At 41.3% G+C, this 16,226-nt stretch overlaps 1 protein-coding gene and 1 long non-coding RNA gene across 15 annotated transcripts in view; one reads left to right on the top strand and one right to left on the bottom strand.

Moving 5' to 3' along the window:
• Positions 1-16,226, top strand: part of nav2 (neuron navigator 2) — a 691,770-nt gene that overhangs the window by 380,175 nt on the left and 295,369 nt on the right. For 8 of the 12 annotated variants that reach the window (XM_062967812.1, XM_062967808.1, XM_062967805.1 and 5 more), the window contains exon 1: positions 14,525-14,797. The exons of 1 other annotated variant lie outside the window; for it this stretch is intronic. In XM_062967812.1, coding sequence (XP_062823882.1) covers positions 14,525-14,797 — 273 coding nt within the window. Of the gene's footprint in view, positions 1-14,524; positions 14,798-16,226 lie in introns of those variants that run through there. 3 more of the 12 variants (XM_003214661.4, XM_008106124.3, XM_062967802.1) reach the window with 1 other exon arrangement.
• LOC103278188 (uncharacterized) lies at positions 8,198-13,403 on the bottom strand. Of its 3 annotated transcripts, none has more exons than XR_001730160.2 (4): positions 13,317-13,403; positions 10,661-10,783; positions 8,834-10,565; positions 8,198-8,451 (listed from the first exon to the last, which is right to left on the bottom strand). It is a non-coding gene; the product is annotated as an uncharacterized LOC103278188 (long non-coding RNA). The 3 variants fall into 3 exon arrangements; XR_010001977.1 differs by having other exon boundaries at positions 8,198-9,012; positions 10,416-10,565; XR_010001976.1 differs by having other exon boundaries at positions 8,198-10,565.

Raw genomic sequence — 16,226 nt, 5'->3', positions numbered from 1 at the left:
CCTCAAGGAATAAGGCATTGAAATCTCACAAACTGACCACCAGATCACCACATTTCACACACTTGGAAACCAGTCCCTAGTATTTGTGAAGGGTCTGGAGGTCTGACAGGGATTCCGGATGAGCGCAGCGGGGAGCCTCTTTTTAGCCAGCTGGCAGGACCGCTCTGGGCAGGCTTCTAAGAAGATGAGGCAGTGGATCTCTTCCAGATGTACCAGAGTGTAGGTAAAAGGTCAATCAGCTCTTCTAATAGGGAAGGATAAGAAAGGAAATTTCTTTGGGGGGGAGGCACCCTCACAAGTCTCTGTACATTGTGTGCTTTTGATTAGTCAGACTTTGATTGTTTTCCCTTCCTTGTGTTTTGAATGGAGCTGAAATCAACACAGCTGTTTCTGTTTAATAACTTCCTATTAAAGAGCGTCTTATGCCTAAAACAAGCTGTCACCAGCCTCACTGATTGCTCTCCACACGGTTCTGGGAATGGCTTGTCTCAGATAACCAACAGTGCACACAAGGCAGAGGTCCCAGAAATAACTTCATTACTGTTACAGCAAATGTTCCGGGACCATGTAGAGGGGGGCACTACAGTTCAGACTGACCTGACTTGACCTTTGTAAACCTCAAAACCTAGTGATATAGTAGTGACTGCCATTGTTTTAAATCAGAGGCCATGAATCTGTTCCTAAATGGATCACCTTGGATCCTTACAACTGGCCTGTCAGAAATATGTCTCTTTGGAATAAGGTTCTGGAACTGACACTTTCTGTGTAAGCTCGAAGCCCCCTTGAATGGCATTATTTTAATCTGCTACAACCTGATTTTGATACAGAAACCAGTTTGTTTGTCCTGATTACCAAGGAAAGTAATGGAAGAGTATGACCCTGATACTTCTCTTGGAACGTTTTGCCACATTCACTATCAAAGGTCATGATGTTTTTCTGGAGTGACTGCCTAAAATGGGATTTGGCTACACAGAGTACTAATCATTTTTTATCCTATTTCAATTACTGTTTCCAGAAACATGTGCTGGAAAACTATTGCTCTGCCCCCAACAGCTGTAATGCAGTGCAAAAACAAAACAAAAACAAAAAACTAAACTAAAAACAACCTTCTTTGTCATTTTTTAACTTATCTATATATGAGTCTTCTGAATGAGCTCATCCAGATTTTCAGATTTTGTGTTATTGGCACACTCAGCTCACCCAACCCTTTTATTTATATACTATCTTGGGGACCCGGCGGTGCCCGGGTTATTTGAAAAGGGCATTTTTTTCTTTGAATGTTATGTATTTTCAGTTTGGATTGGGTGAATTACAATTCCCAGAATCGTTGATCAATTCTCCCCAAACCCTGCCAGTATTCAAAGTTGGCCATTTTGGGTCTGTGTACCAAGTGTGGTCCAGATCAATTGTTGGTTGGTCATTGCCTGGCTGCAGTCCTCTCTGGATGGGGATGAACTACTACAACACCCAGATTCCTGGAACAATTGTCCCGAAACATCTGTAAGTAGCCACAGTAGGTTATGTTGAGTCTGTGTGCTAAGTGTGGTCCAGATCCGTCATTGGCTGGGTTCAGTGGTCTTTGGATACAGGTGAACTACAACTCCCAAAATCAAGGCCCATTCCCATAAACCCCTGCAGTATGTTCAATTGGTCATGAGACTTCTCTGTGCGAAGCTTGGTCCTGGTCCATTGTCACTGGGGGTCACTGTTTCTCTGGATGCAGGTGAACTACAAGTCCCTTTCCCCCAAGTTTGTGCAATATGTTGTATTGGTTATCGGGGCTCTGTGTGCCAAGTCTGGTCCTGGTCTGTCATTGTTGGGGTTCAATTGCAGGTGAACTATAAATCCCAGTAACTACTACTCCCAAATGTCCAGGCCAATTCCCCTCAAAACCCACCAGTATTCAAATCTGGGCATATCGGGTATGCATGGCTAGTTTGGTCCAGACCCATCATTGTTTGGGTTCATAGCGTTCTGGGTGTAGGTGAACTACAACTCCTCTAAATTCCCCAGTAGGAGTCACAGTGCTCTGACTGGATGCAGGGTGAACTACAACTTCCACCATGCAAAGTCAATCCCCCAAACTCCTCCAGTAAGTTTAGTTGCTGCTCAGTTCTGCTCTGTTTGTTATGCAGACAGATTTGAAAGGGAAGGGCAGTAGGCTGGGTCATGTAAATTCCACGGCAATGGAGAACCCTGGGATGCCTGCCCGTGGTGGAGGAAAGTGCAAAATCTAGGATGAAATGGTCCCCAAATTAAAGCATTCCTTGGGTGGTGAGCTGTAGTGTTTGGGGAGGACAACGGCAGGGGTTGGGCTACATGTTCATGGAGCTCGCTGTAACCACAGTGTCAGTGGAAGGGAGTGACTTGGTAGCTCCTTAGCACTGGGAACTATGGGCTGTTTGTGGAGGCTGTAGGCTGTATGTGTGAGCGGACACCCGTGCCACATACACACATACAGGTTTTCACTTTTATTATGGATCTGGACTGGATATGGATATAGATTTACAGGGACTTATAAAAGGGTTGCAAATGATATACTTTTGCTTTCCATTGCTATACTAATATACTTTTGCCTCCTATCACAATACTCATGTTTAACTTACCTGGGAGCAGCTGGTGTGCCTGAAGTCTATAGCTGTGAAGGGTAGGGATTTTCCATGTAGCTTCTGGATGCACAAAAATTTTTCTAGATCTCTAAGTGTTCTCTGGAAATTCATGAGGATGGCTTTGTGTAGCCATGGGTGGCCTGAGCAGCTTTGTGTTTGCCTGCCAGTAGCACCCAGATTGTTTGAACATGTGGGGAGATATTCCACGGAGTAGCTACAGAATACATATCTACTTCCACAAAAATCTTTCACAGATATGCATTGGTATAATAACTGCATATGTCATAAAAAGGATTCTATCCTTGCTATATATACCCAAACATATAATGTATATGCTGTATCTATGTTACCCATAGCAATAAAATACATGATTCAATGAAGTACACTGGGAAGGCATGCATTTCAACCAGTATCTAACATTAGAATTGTTTACATTTGTCTAATATCATGTGAGGGCCCCTGGTGGTGGTGCAGTGTGTTAAAGCGCTGAGCTGCTGAACTTGCAGACTGAAAGGTCCCAGGTTCAAATCCCAGGAGCGGAATGAGCGCCCGCTGTTAGCCCCAGCTCCTGCCAACCTAGCAGTTCAAAAACATGCAAATGTGAGTAGATCAACAGGTACCGCTCCGGCAGGAAAGTAACGGCGCTCCATACAGTCATGCCGGCCACATGACCTTGGAGGTGTCTATGGACAACGCCAGCTCTTCGGCTTAGAAATGGAGATGAGCACCAACCCCCAGAGTCAGTCACGACTGGACTTAACGTCAGGGGAAAACCTTTACCTTTTACCTAATATCATGTGAAAGATTATTCCACAACATGGATATCACTGTGGGTTAAATGTCCAATGCTGTTCAATAGTGTGGTAGACCTTATGAAAAGGTAGCAGTACCAGGAGGGCATGTCTAGATGACATGGACTGAATGGGTTTATAAAGGAGAAGACAATTTGTTTAAATCTCCTTTTAAAAAACTGAAATGCGAATAAGAACATACTAAGCAACACTTGGGATTGTCAATGACCTGGATAAGTGTCAATCTGAAACTCAAATCATTTAAAGAAAAAGATTCTCATATATATGGTCCATCTGGGTGAGGAGATAATGTTTGCCTTGAGTTGGGTAATAATTCCTTGAAGAATCAGGTTCAGAGTCTGAGGGTGCTTTTTGATCTGATCCTTTTATTAGAGGATTAATGAGACCTCCATAGTTTTCACTATCCTGGCAGCCATCACTTTTGTTCTAGTAACATCTTGCTTGCATTACAATAATGTGGGTTTTCTTTGAAGACTTCTTCTGAAATTGGACTGGATGATTCTTGTAGTCTGTTCAAGCTCTATTATTCTATGGATGTGGACCCGATTTGACACCTAAGCTGCTAACAGAACAGAAGCATAGATACATCTTTCCAATCTTCAAATTCTTTCCTAGGCATCAAGTTAAATTCAGGGTTCTGATTTTAAAATTTAGCCCAAGCTTTTAACCTTCAAGAAAAAATCATGTTGTCAGAGCATTTGACATTTATGGATAGAAGACAAAATGAGTTATAAAATAAATAAGAGCCTCTGTGGATCTATCTCCTTTTCAAAGCAAAATATATATTGCTTTGGTTTTCTTTGAAGAATTCCAGCCGGGTGGTTCTACTGCATCAGTTTCACCAATAGGACCAGAAGGAAGAAATCCCTCTCCCTCAGTATGCTTCCAAAATAGCTCTGTATATGTCCATGTATTTCAGAAAGCTGCAAGCCACGGAAGGAAGGGGAAGGGTTTCATCATCCGGTAAGATGTCTACTAGTGTGAAGCTGAATGAAGATTTAGGAACATAACAAATAATAAAATAAAAATAAAAGAGGGTCTCTTCTCTCATTCCCAAGAGTATGAATCAGGAACCCATGTTGGTTAATGTTGTGGACATATAGACACACATAAATTGGGCTTGTAATTTCCCCAAAAGACACGATTGTATGACTGCTCACTAACTTGCTGTTGGACATAGAAGCCCATATTCAAAATATTTGTGCTTTCTTGTCTCTGGTAGATGAGATGATGTGCAAGATTGATAACCCTGAGTGTTAATGTGCCTTCAAGTCACCTGTTGATCTGTGGAGAGACCCCATGCATTTCATAGTGTTTTCTCAAGCAGAGAATATTGAGAATTGCTTTTGCCAGTTACTTCCTCTGAAATATAGTCTAGAGTCTTGTATTCATTACCAGTCTCCCACCCAAATACCAACCAGAGTTGACCCTGCTGATCTCCCAAGTTCACACAGGTTCTGATGTTTTGAGTGTATTTGGGCACTTGTTGACCCTACCCTCCATGAATTTAAAGCCACAAATGAGTCTGCTTTATCTGTTCTTTTATTTACATTTTACATGTTTGATATTCTGGATCTCATGTAGGTATACAGATAAAATCAGTTTAAATAAATTTAGAACCATTTTTATTCAAAACAATGAGGAACCATTTAAACAGTCAGAAAAATATATTAAACAATTTAACAATTAAAAACTTAAACACTGCTGTCTGGATTTCTTTCTTCTATCTGCCTGCACCATACTGTACCTGGACCCTAAATATGGCCTTGGATTCATCTTTAGTGAACCACATTATGGATGAAAATATACTTGTAGAATACCATTGTCTGAGCATCATGAATTCAAAATGCTTTGGGAGGTTTTACTTATAATGGCATTTTACATCCTTACAGTCATGATTGGGGCCTGTCGTGCTGTTCCATTCGATTTTTGTTTGATCATTGCATACTTCTTTTATGATTTTCCATTTTAAAAAAAATCATTGAAATTTGATTTGCTTTTATATGTGGCAAGCTGTTGGTTTGTTTTCTCTATGCTTGCTGCAAAATCTGAACTCTCTGTTACATTTCATTCACACTTTACCTTATTTGTTTGTTTAGTTATTCATGATATTTCTACAACTTTTCAATTAAATTCCCAGAGTAGTTTACATAAGAAAAAGAGTTACACTAAACAACTAAACCACAAATTAAACAAATCCATACCAAACATAAGAAACACGAATACAGAAAGGCTACAAAATCTTCTTAAGCAACATGGAAACAATTAGCAGGAGTAATATTGTATCTGAAAAGCCTGAGAAAATACAAGGGCAGGGAGCTGAAAGGTTGGCCATGCAATTCAGAGGATGTTGATGATGTTGATATCTTTCAGTCTAAGCTTTCACATCTACAATGTGATTTTCCTTACAATGAGATGAGAGGACACCACTCAGTGGTAAAAAAAATATCATTTGGGTGGAAACGGGCCTGGGTTCATTCTCTTACATCTCCAGTTAAAAGCCTCAGGTAGTAAGCCTTGCTAGATATTATGGAGAGTCCCCCCCCCTCCCCACCACCACAAATTTGGAGTGAACAGTAGAATCACAGAATCATAGAGTTGGAAGAGACCTCATGGGCCATCCCCCTGCAAGAAGCAGGAAAATCTCATTCAAAGCACCCCCGACAGATGGCCATTCAGCCTCTGCTTAAAAGCCTCCAAAGAAGGAGCCTCCACTACAGTCCGGGGGAGGGAGCTCCACTGCTGAACAGCTCTCAGAGTTTAGAAGTTTTTCCTGATGTTCAGGTGGAATCTCCTTTCCTGTAGTTTGAAGCCATTGTTCCGCGTCCTGCAGGGCAGCAGCAAACAAGCTTGCTCCCTCCTCCCTATGAATCCAGTAATGGATTCAATGAGCAAATAGTTGGAATGTAACTCCCTATGCTCTCTGTTATATCTAAAGATGGGAAGGCCCGGGGGAAAAAATGAAAAAAATGGGGGGAAATCAGTATTTTTCGAAGCCATTTTTCCAGAGAAATGGAAAGGGGGGGGGGAGTGTGTAGAAATATACATGTCATAAGTTTATTATTTATCATTGGAAAAGATTATGGGGGAAATTGATTTGGAAAAAAACCCAGAAAAACCTGTGTAATAATAATAATAATAATAATAATAATAATAATAATAATAATAATAATAATAATAATAATAGTAATAATAAAGTAAAATGCTAACTGCAGTTTAGAACAGAGAAGTAAAACTACTATGATATCAAACAAAATGTTGAGAGTAGCTTTGATGTCACATATCCTTTCACCTTGATAAACAGAAGCAGAGATTGATTCCTATAATAAAACAAAGTAAGCAAAACCACTTAACCTAAAGGAGTTCTGTATCACTTCTGCTGTAAGAGGTGACACTAATTGTTAAAGCTGAAACTAATAGCAAAATTCTACACTGAAGCCTTTAAAAGGGAATTTAATCTTCTCTCATCCTATAAAAAGGAAACCCATGGGAGAGAAGGAGGCTGTGCAGACTGCAAGTGTCTGGTGGAACTAATTCCCTTTGGAAAGTCTGGAACACAAAAGCACTTGAGCATGTCTTCTCTTTCCAAATATAAAAGAAGTACAGGAGATATTCCTAAGAAGCCATGACAGTTTTCTCCAGGAACATAATGATCAGCAGGGATGATAGTTTATATTCATTGCCAATAGCCACACATTGGTCTTCATGTCAGTGTTTCTCTTTCATTAAGATTGGAGGTAATACAGCCCACGTTAGTGGTCAGATCCTGCATCTGGTCACAAGGAGCTGTGTGTCGTGTTCTCTGTTTTGTTCTTCTTGGAATTTCCTTTGGAAGGCAATGGTTAAAGGGTTCAGAGCTTGGGAAAGTTATTTGGACTATAACCTCCAGAAGCCTCATCCAGTGACACTCTGAAAAGACAGTCCTTTTCTCAAATAATCCTTTTTGACAAATGTTCTTATAATCTTATTTTGAGATCCCTTTGAACTCTTCGAACACTTCAGGCTCTACAATTTCAAAACACTTTTGAGAAAAATGCTTGTCCCCATCCCTTTCCCACCATAACTAGGAAAATTAAAATAGGCTGGAAAGTTTCTGTACAGTAAATGTGATACGTTTTGCATTATTTCCTCTGATCTGCCCATGATTTAAAATTATTCATGATTATTCATAAATGGGATTACTCCCTACTCATATTCTATCATATGTGAATCTGTTGCCCTTGGAACAGTAATTCTGTTCATAATTTTACAGCTGCTTCTATCACAGCAGCTTTAGGTTGCATGGATGCCATCCAGCTGCTTGACTCTATTTGTAACAGACATTCAGTACAGACTGGCACAACTAGGAGAAACTGCTGGAGACACAACTATAAAACCATGAATGAATTCACTTCTCCAAGGGCAATAGACCCACTGGCCATATCTGAGTCCTGTGCTGGGAATCCCTCTCCATCTCAAATGATGGAAGGCCAGCTGGTGTTTCTTCCCTGCCATCAGAACTCAAACAGCAGAGAGAATGAGGCATGGAAGAACATGCCTTTTGAGTTTGAAAGGAACCCCATTCCACTGAATTTTATAGCTGAATGATGGCTAGGGGTGGTCCTGGACCTGGTATAGTGTATTTCCCTTCTATTTAAGGCATTGAAGAAGAAGCAAACTAAACAATCCATAGAAGAACAGAGACACCCTAGAATGTCTCACAGAGCTCAGGAGCAAGAGTCCAGGCTGCCAAATTTATATAGTCTAAAAGACACAAAAGGATAACAACCACAGAGATCAAGTATAATAGATTTTGATTTATTTAAATCACTTCTTGACATCATTGAGAGATTGACTGGGCAGTGTGCAAAAGTTTGAATAAAACAATTGAAACAAACATATATCTACAATGTAAGAAATAAAACAATTGTAATGAAATGCAATAAGTCTACAAATTAAAAAACCCTACAATTTCTTCTGGAATGCCTGGGCAATTAGGACGGTCTTCACCCAGCACCAAAAAGATTGGTGAGATAGTTCCAAATCCAGCCCTATAAGAAAAGTATTCCATTCAATGGATGCCACTATCGAAAAGGTCCCAAGACCCAAAGGAAAGCCATGCAGAATCAGACCAAAGGTCTCTCTTGTATGCTGTTTTAACAGTGGCTATCCAAGTTGCCTCTGGGAATCCCACAAGCAGGACTAAATTACAGTAGCACCCTCATTGCCCTCACCATTGTAAATAATAGAGTAAAACTTTTCTGTGGAACATAATCAGATAAGGGACTTGTTTTTGTTGCTACTAATCCACATATCATTGGTCTTGTTTTATAGATGTTGGTTTATATTTCATAGAGAAATATATAAATGATCTGAAGACATTGCCTTTAGTTTATATCGTGATTATTGCAAGCCACAGAGATTCCTGCTTACCTGTCTTTGAATTTCTGGCTTCAGATGGTTCAAGGTTTTTGAATTCTTCATGGGATTTAAATTTTCACTGTTTAGCCTCAGAAACTGGCTAACTCATGGGTGATGCTGGATTAAGGTTGTTGGGGCCTTGGATTAGGTCATGAAATAGGATCTCCTTTTCCACACCCGTGTGGCCTATTCTAAGAGAAGTGGCACAAAGATTAAAGAAATGAATAAAATGCAAAGTACAAGGGAAAGCAGCATGGGTGAACAGCCAATCCCATGCATTTTTTTACTTATTCAAGTAACACATAAAATACTGATGATAGCCAGGAAATTCAGAAGGGAATAGATTGCACCCTTTTCTTTCAATCTGTGTCCTCAGTGAGTCAGGGGCCAACTGAATCACTGAGAATCTAGCCCTGCACATGGGCACTGTTTATTTTCTGTTCTATTTCCATATATTAGCACTTTCCAATGTTTCAATTATCATATAGTTACTTTGTCTCATTTAAGGGAAGAACCACCAAATCATCCAGTAATCCCACACTAGAATTAGAGCTCATGTCATGGGATAAATATTTCTTCAGATGTGGCATCTACTGAATGGCTGCAAAATTATGTAAACCAGGTGTCAGTAAATCAACAGCAGAAGGAAGAAAACTGGCCTTGAGTTGGAAAAGCATATCCTAGATTCCCCACTGTTTCAATCTGTGTTTTAAAAATAAGGGATCAGAATGAAATGATACAATGCAGTAACTTTTCACATATGTTTTAGTCCCCATCTCTGCTTATTTCTTCATCTGGCAGAATCTGACACTAGCTTGTCAGGTTTATTAAAGCTTTGAAATCTTTGTTCACATTCATCCATTTCCAACTCAAAGCCACACTTCATGCTGTGGCAGAAGAGAAAACACTGGAAAGTCTGTCTCGGGGAGATGGGAGAACAGAGATGAACACTTTGTAATCTGAGATTAGTGGATAAAGACGACTAGAAGGGGAAAAGCATTTCCTGTTTTAAAAAATTATCCACCTCGTATTAATGTAAAGCAACCCACTGAGCTGGCATGGAAACTGAGATTAGGGACCAGGGTGTGCATCAAAAGACAAGAAAGAATAGTCTCTCAACAACTTTTCAGGTGAATCATTGACCCTTTAGAGGTAGACAGTAGAAAGTTATAGATGCCATTGCAGAAGCAATGGCATCGTAATATGGAGACATGCAATTTTTCTGTTCTGCTGTAGTATTTGCTAAAACCAATTTCAACCAATTTTGGTATAGGTGTTCAAATCATTAGCAACAATCCCCTTCATTAGCACCTTCAGAATTAGCCCACATCCTGCCCAAGCAAGCAAGGAGTTTGTACTGTGATCCTGAAATGACCAAGGTATGCCTTTGTCTATAAATAGCATGATTGTCATAAAATGGGATGTTGCCTCATAAAAGAAAGCCTGTTTAAACAAACCTAGTACTAATGACTATTTGCAGAATTGGTACCGCCATTTGAGGGACAGCCTAGAAGATTTGTTCTATATACTGAGGGCAGATTGAACAATCCCTGTGGACATTTATAAGATGAGCAGTGTGGGAGCTGTATATTACCAGATCATAGAGACCCCACATGTATCATTAACACTTCCTTGGTATAAATGAAAACACAGTGTTGGCTAGTTCAGGCCTGCTTCTTCCTCCTTCCATTCAAGCTTCTTGAAGAGACCAGAACTTCAGTGTACTGCAAATGTGAGAAAGGGACTGGGGAAGGGTGCATGAGAAAAATAGCCATTATAGGTTTCTTAAAATGGTAGTAGTTTCATGTTTCAAAGAGCTTCCTTGAATGAGAAACTTACAATTAACTTCTTTCTGTGAATACGTTTTTCCTCCACTTTCGGCCTGTTGTGTATGGCCACCAACATGGTTGATGTGGGGCCAATTCAGTGCATAATGCTCCAGTCTGGCTTCAGACTAAATGGCTAGTGTAGACACAAGCAGAAAAAGAAAACAATGGATAAGAACCACCAATTTGAGGATGCTCCAGAGGTTAAGCCTCCTGCTTGCCGAGAGCCAGTCGTGTGAACCCCAGCAATCTTTTGAAGAGTAAGATTGTACCCTTCAAATGGTTAGGGATATTCTGAACCTAAGCACTGGTTTCTTTTCTATTCTATATAACAGCTTTGAAGTCAGCTAAAGCCCCATCTACGTTGCTGTATAATCCAGTTTCAGAATGCAGATTAACTGCATTTAACTGGATTATATGGCAGTGTAGACACATATAATCCAGTTCAGTGTGGCTCAATATGCATTATATGAGTCTACACTTGTCATTATAATGCAGTTCAGACTGGCTTATATGGCAGTGTAGATGGGGCCTAGTTCTTTGAAGGAAAGGGCATTGTATGTTTATGACATGTAAACATATCCTCTCTTTATAGAAGCAACTAACTTGCTTACTCTTCTGGGACCTATTCAAGCATGGCAGTGACTGAACTCTTCTTGGGGTGCACCTATGTTGTAGACCTAATGCAGTTTGACACCAGCTTAATTGCCTTGGATCAATGCTATACTACCATGAGAGTTTTTGTTCCGTGAGTCAGAAGCACTCTTTGTTAAGGTAGATTAAAGACGTTGTTAAACCATCACTCCCATGATTCCATACTATTGAGCCATGGGAGTTAAAATGGTGTAAAAACTACTTTAATTTTACAGTATAGATGCACCTGATGACTGTGATACTCATGTTTATTTAAGGGAGAAATATAATTTTTAAATGAATTCAAAGAAACAAACACCCTCAGAATTTAATTGATTATGTATTGCTGTCTGATGTATTTGTATGAAATTTATATGTTGTACGCCGCTTTGAATCCCACCCATGAAACAGGAACAGGAAATCTTCTCATGATTGAGCTCTGCTTCATCGCAGGATGAATAATAAGTAAAACAAGAGAAATAAAAATAATTTTAACAACCAATACTGGAATACAGTCTTCCAGGCTTCCCCAACTTGGTATGTACTGGATGTTCCAGCCTCTCCAGTAAGGCTAGAGAGCCAGCATGGTATAATGGTTTGAGCAGTGGACCAACATTCTGGAGACTAGGTTTCAAATCCTCACAACCTTGTCACACGGCCGCCAGAGTTGCTCCACTTCATCAAGGGGCGTGGGGAACCCAGCACCCCATGCCCCACATCGCCCGGCTCCAGCTGAAAGTGATTGGGGGGGGGGGGGAAGCATGGAACACGCATGGAGCACATGGCTTCCCCTTATGGATTCCAATGGCAACATGGGAGCCCTTCCATGTTGTCGTGGTGGCGGCATGTGCCGGCTCCAAGCTGATTTTATCCCCATGTGAAGAAGTTGAGGGCGATGAAATCCACTGGGTTTCCTTATGTAAGTCACACTCTCTCAGCCTCAGATAGAAGTTATTGCAAACCTCTTCTGAACAAATTTTGCCAAGAAAACCCTGTGATAGGTTTGTCTTGGAGTATTAAATTACCTGAAGCTACACAATAATGATGACAACGTCTAAGCCACCTGGAGGGCCCCAGGCTGTGTATAATTGCAATATTCCAAAAAATAATCCTGGTTGGTGGCACAACCTGTCTAGAATGTTATTTGGACCACACTGGTGTTAAGTGACGACAATGATTTCTTATAACTTCTGGAAATTCCAGGAAACTTTTGATATTAGCAAATATCAAGAATGCAAAATATGCTTTGGTGGATCAGACAAAGTTTCAGATATAATCGACATTCTATTTCCCATGGCAAATATGCATTGTGCAGAACTGTTGGCCACCTTTCCTTTCTAGCACAGGTAAACTTTGGATGCAGAAGTTCCAATTAGATATTATAGCTTACACTTGTTGAAAGGTAGTCATTAATTCGTCAGGTCTAGCACATTGATGCAGTACTCCATTCTGTGTTGGAGGGTTTGTGACCACTGCCAGTACTGATTGTCTAGTAGATGACATAGCTATAAAATGTATGTGTTTTACAAGTATATTTGCTACATGTATCATTATATTTTTATCTATAAGGGGAAAATCTTTCAGATGTATCTGTCCAGAAAATATATTCTGTGAATCAGCTTCCCTTCTTCCTGGAAACACACACACACTAGTAATGCTGACTCCTGTAGTCATATAATGGTTAGGGGTGATCTGGTAACCACCTGTGTGATGCTCCTGCACAAGAGTATAGAAAATCTCCTTTTTTCACTACAGCCTCACATATACTCAGCTCAGGCTTGCTTGGGTTAAATTGCTCAGCTCTTATTCACACATACTCTTCTGCTGGCATTTCCAGTGGGAGTTTTCCTGTATGAGTTGGGAGTTAAAAAAAAATAATACAAAAACAAAACCAGCGGAATTATGATTCATCCTCATGTGCTTTTATTTGAAAAGGGCCTCCCATTTTCAAGGGGGGAAAGGCAGCAACAGCATAAATGGTTAGGAATTTCCCTTTCACGGTTGCCCACTTGCCTGCCAGCCCCCCCTGATCTCACCTCATGCATCCTTTCTAGTGAGCTTGGCGTTGTCTTTGCTGCCGCAGGACTGCTACAGATGCTGTGCTTTGTACAGAAGGAGTTGAAGCAAAAGAGTTTCCTGCCAGTCCCTTGAGTTGAAGCTACGCCCCTTTTGCAGAGATATTTGGTTTCTGATTTGAGTTGGGAGGACCAATCAGGGGGCTTGGAGCCGGGTGGATTTTTTTTTTTCTTATCCACCGTACTGTCAGATTGCAACCTTCTCCCACTGCTGCTCCTCTGGGCAGCCTTCTTTGGTGTAGTCCACAGCAGCAGGCTGCCTTTGCTCACAGGCATCTCTCTCTTTCACACACATAAGGCACTCTCGGTGAGCCACCCAGCTCTGAAACCTGTTTGACGGCCAGTGTGCAAAATGAAGTGGATGCTGCACTGCTTTCAGCTTTGACAGAAAACTACACAAATGAAAAATCTTGGGCATCCAGGAATAGCAGCAGCATTGGGATTTTTTTGCCACCATCAGTCTGAATGATTTAAATGTCATCCATAGACATTTCTGTCTCTGCTCCGGAATCATTTTTCCTGTTCACAGATACTGAGATTAAAGAGCTTGGATTCTCTGAGGCTTGTATCCAAGGGCATCGGCTGTTAACATACTGAGCTACATCTGCTTCTTGGCTAAGACTGAAGAAAGACATCTTAAGCCTGGAAATCCTGCCTGTGCTTGCTCTCTAGCACGCGTGCACACACACCCCCCCCACAAGAAGCATATGCTGCAGCAGGTTCTTCTGTTTTCATACTGAAATCCTGTGTCACTTTCTTAGTCTCCCTGCCTCCAAAGAGGAGAAATTGCAGGAATCAGCTACTGAAAAGAATCTGCAAGTTAAACGGCAGTAGCAGGAAAAGAGAAGGAAGAAGAGGTGGTGGAGGTGGAGGAGGAGGAAGAAGGAATGAAGGATACTGACTGAGAATTAAGGACAACCACCCAATATATTAAAGGAAACAGGTGGAAGGCTGTGACATTAGGCTAAACCACCATTTACAGAGAAGGCTTTCTTCTTCCTTTTCCTGAAGATTTTCGTATTCATTCATTCATTCATCATTTGGGAGTGAAATTCAGCAAGACCAGCTTGCCTGCAATCTCCTTTCCTGGTTGCTGCTGCTGCTGCTTGCTGTCAGTCCTGTTGCTCTTGCAGACAGAAACGTGTTAATAAAGCAGAGAAGAGGAAAAAATGCCAGCCATTCTGGTAGCCTCCAAAATGAAATCCGGACTACCAAAACCTGTCCACAGTGCTAGTCCTATTGTTCACATCCCAGCAACCAGGACCATCCCACAGCCCTGTTACCTGAAGTTTGGGAACAAGGTGGAGGTGAACAAATCCTCCTATTCCAGCCAGATCCCTCTCAAATCCCACCATGGCCATGAGAATGCTGGAGATGTCTTCCCTCCAAAGAAGAGTGACTCCATAGAAAATGGCTTTGACACACAGGTCAGCAAAATGGATGTGAGTGTGATAATGGTGTGGGTTATGCTGAATGGAAATCTGCGGAGCATGTTCATGGTTGCTGATGATGAAGATTGAGTGGTCGGGCTAAGGGGGTGCTTACTATATGGGGGACACATTTGCTGTGGAAAGGATGGTATTTCTGCAAGTGTATGTTAGTAGGAAGGGGAGCTAAGCATTCTGGAATAATTTTATGTTTTACCATCATTATGCTGGGTGTGTTCTTAATTGTAATAGCTGGAGTATTTCACAGTGGTTAAGCTATTGATAGTTGTGTGTGAGAGAGAAAGAAATAGAGCATTTGTGTGATATGCAAGCTTTGTTTGTGGAGTCCACACCCAGCTTGTTGTGTTACAGGTTGAAGTGGGTGTGTTTGTACATTTTACTGCCAGCACAAGAGAGGCTCCCTGTATAAGCTACATTTTATGATTGGAGGTCTCTGTACATAGTTGGGTATCATGCTGCCATATGTAGAGTATGCATGTGTGGCAACATGTATGAGATGAGGGTGAACCATGTTCTGTACTATATTACACAGGATGACAAGGCACATGCATTCATATACGGTGTAGAATATGAATGTGTGTGCATATCACCGGCATTGTTCGTGTCGCAAATGCCTAGGGGAAAATAGGTTAATTGCAATTTCCTCTCTGTAATACATTCCTCTATTACTGTCATTTTTGATAAAACTATTTATGTTTCACCTGAAAAGTTCAGATTTCACTTGAATCCATATTTGGTCACCTGCTGCTTTATATGGCAAGACACAGCAACTGTCTGTGTTATCCATGAGTGCAGTTGTATTTTCAGCATGGATCGGATTGCCTTGATATCACTGGTGCTTTAACGTGCTCAATGGCAATGTAAGCAGATAGGGAAAGCTAACACACTGCTGGGTGAGCAAAGCAGATGGCCTGTTGCCACAAATGGGACTAATTAACATTAGCTCTAGAGAGGATGCAGCGTGGCCTGATCGTGAATTCTCTGAGTAGCTTTGCATGCTGCTTGCTTCCGCTGCAGTCGCATGAACCTGTTAGCAAGTGGCGCAGCCATGTTGCAGTGTGAAGTTAAATGCATGAGGAAGGTTTCTATTGGTTTCCTCCCCCGCCCAATTCTTCCACATAATACAGGGGAATACTGGGTCATGCCTGCAAATCTAGGTTTTGTAGTCTGTGACCTCGTAACCTATTCTGCTAAGGCATGATAGCGTAGCTGCTGAGCGAGCTTGGCCTCCTGCCCTGCTTTTTCGGAGATGCAGCATTTTCCATCCTGGCAGACAGGGCGACGTATTAGGCTTGACTTGTGCAATGGTACCAGTTCCTGAGGGCTGGAGAACCATGAGGGGGACATGATAATGCTGGTGCCAGGGTAGTGACAGCAGACAGGCTGACCTTTGCATCACATCACACTCCAGAGGGAAGCACAA

The sequence above is a fragment of the Anolis carolinensis genome, chromosome 1 (assembly GCF_035594765.1).
Source record: "Anolis carolinensis isolate JA03-04 chromosome 1, rAnoCar3.1.pri, whole genome shotgun sequence".
Classification (NCBI taxonomy): Eukaryota; Metazoa; Chordata; class Lepidosauria; order Squamata; family Dactyloidae; genus Anolis; species Anolis carolinensis.
Note: the sequence above shows the minus strand (reverse complement) of the source record. Positions and strands in the feature narration are given on the sequence as shown.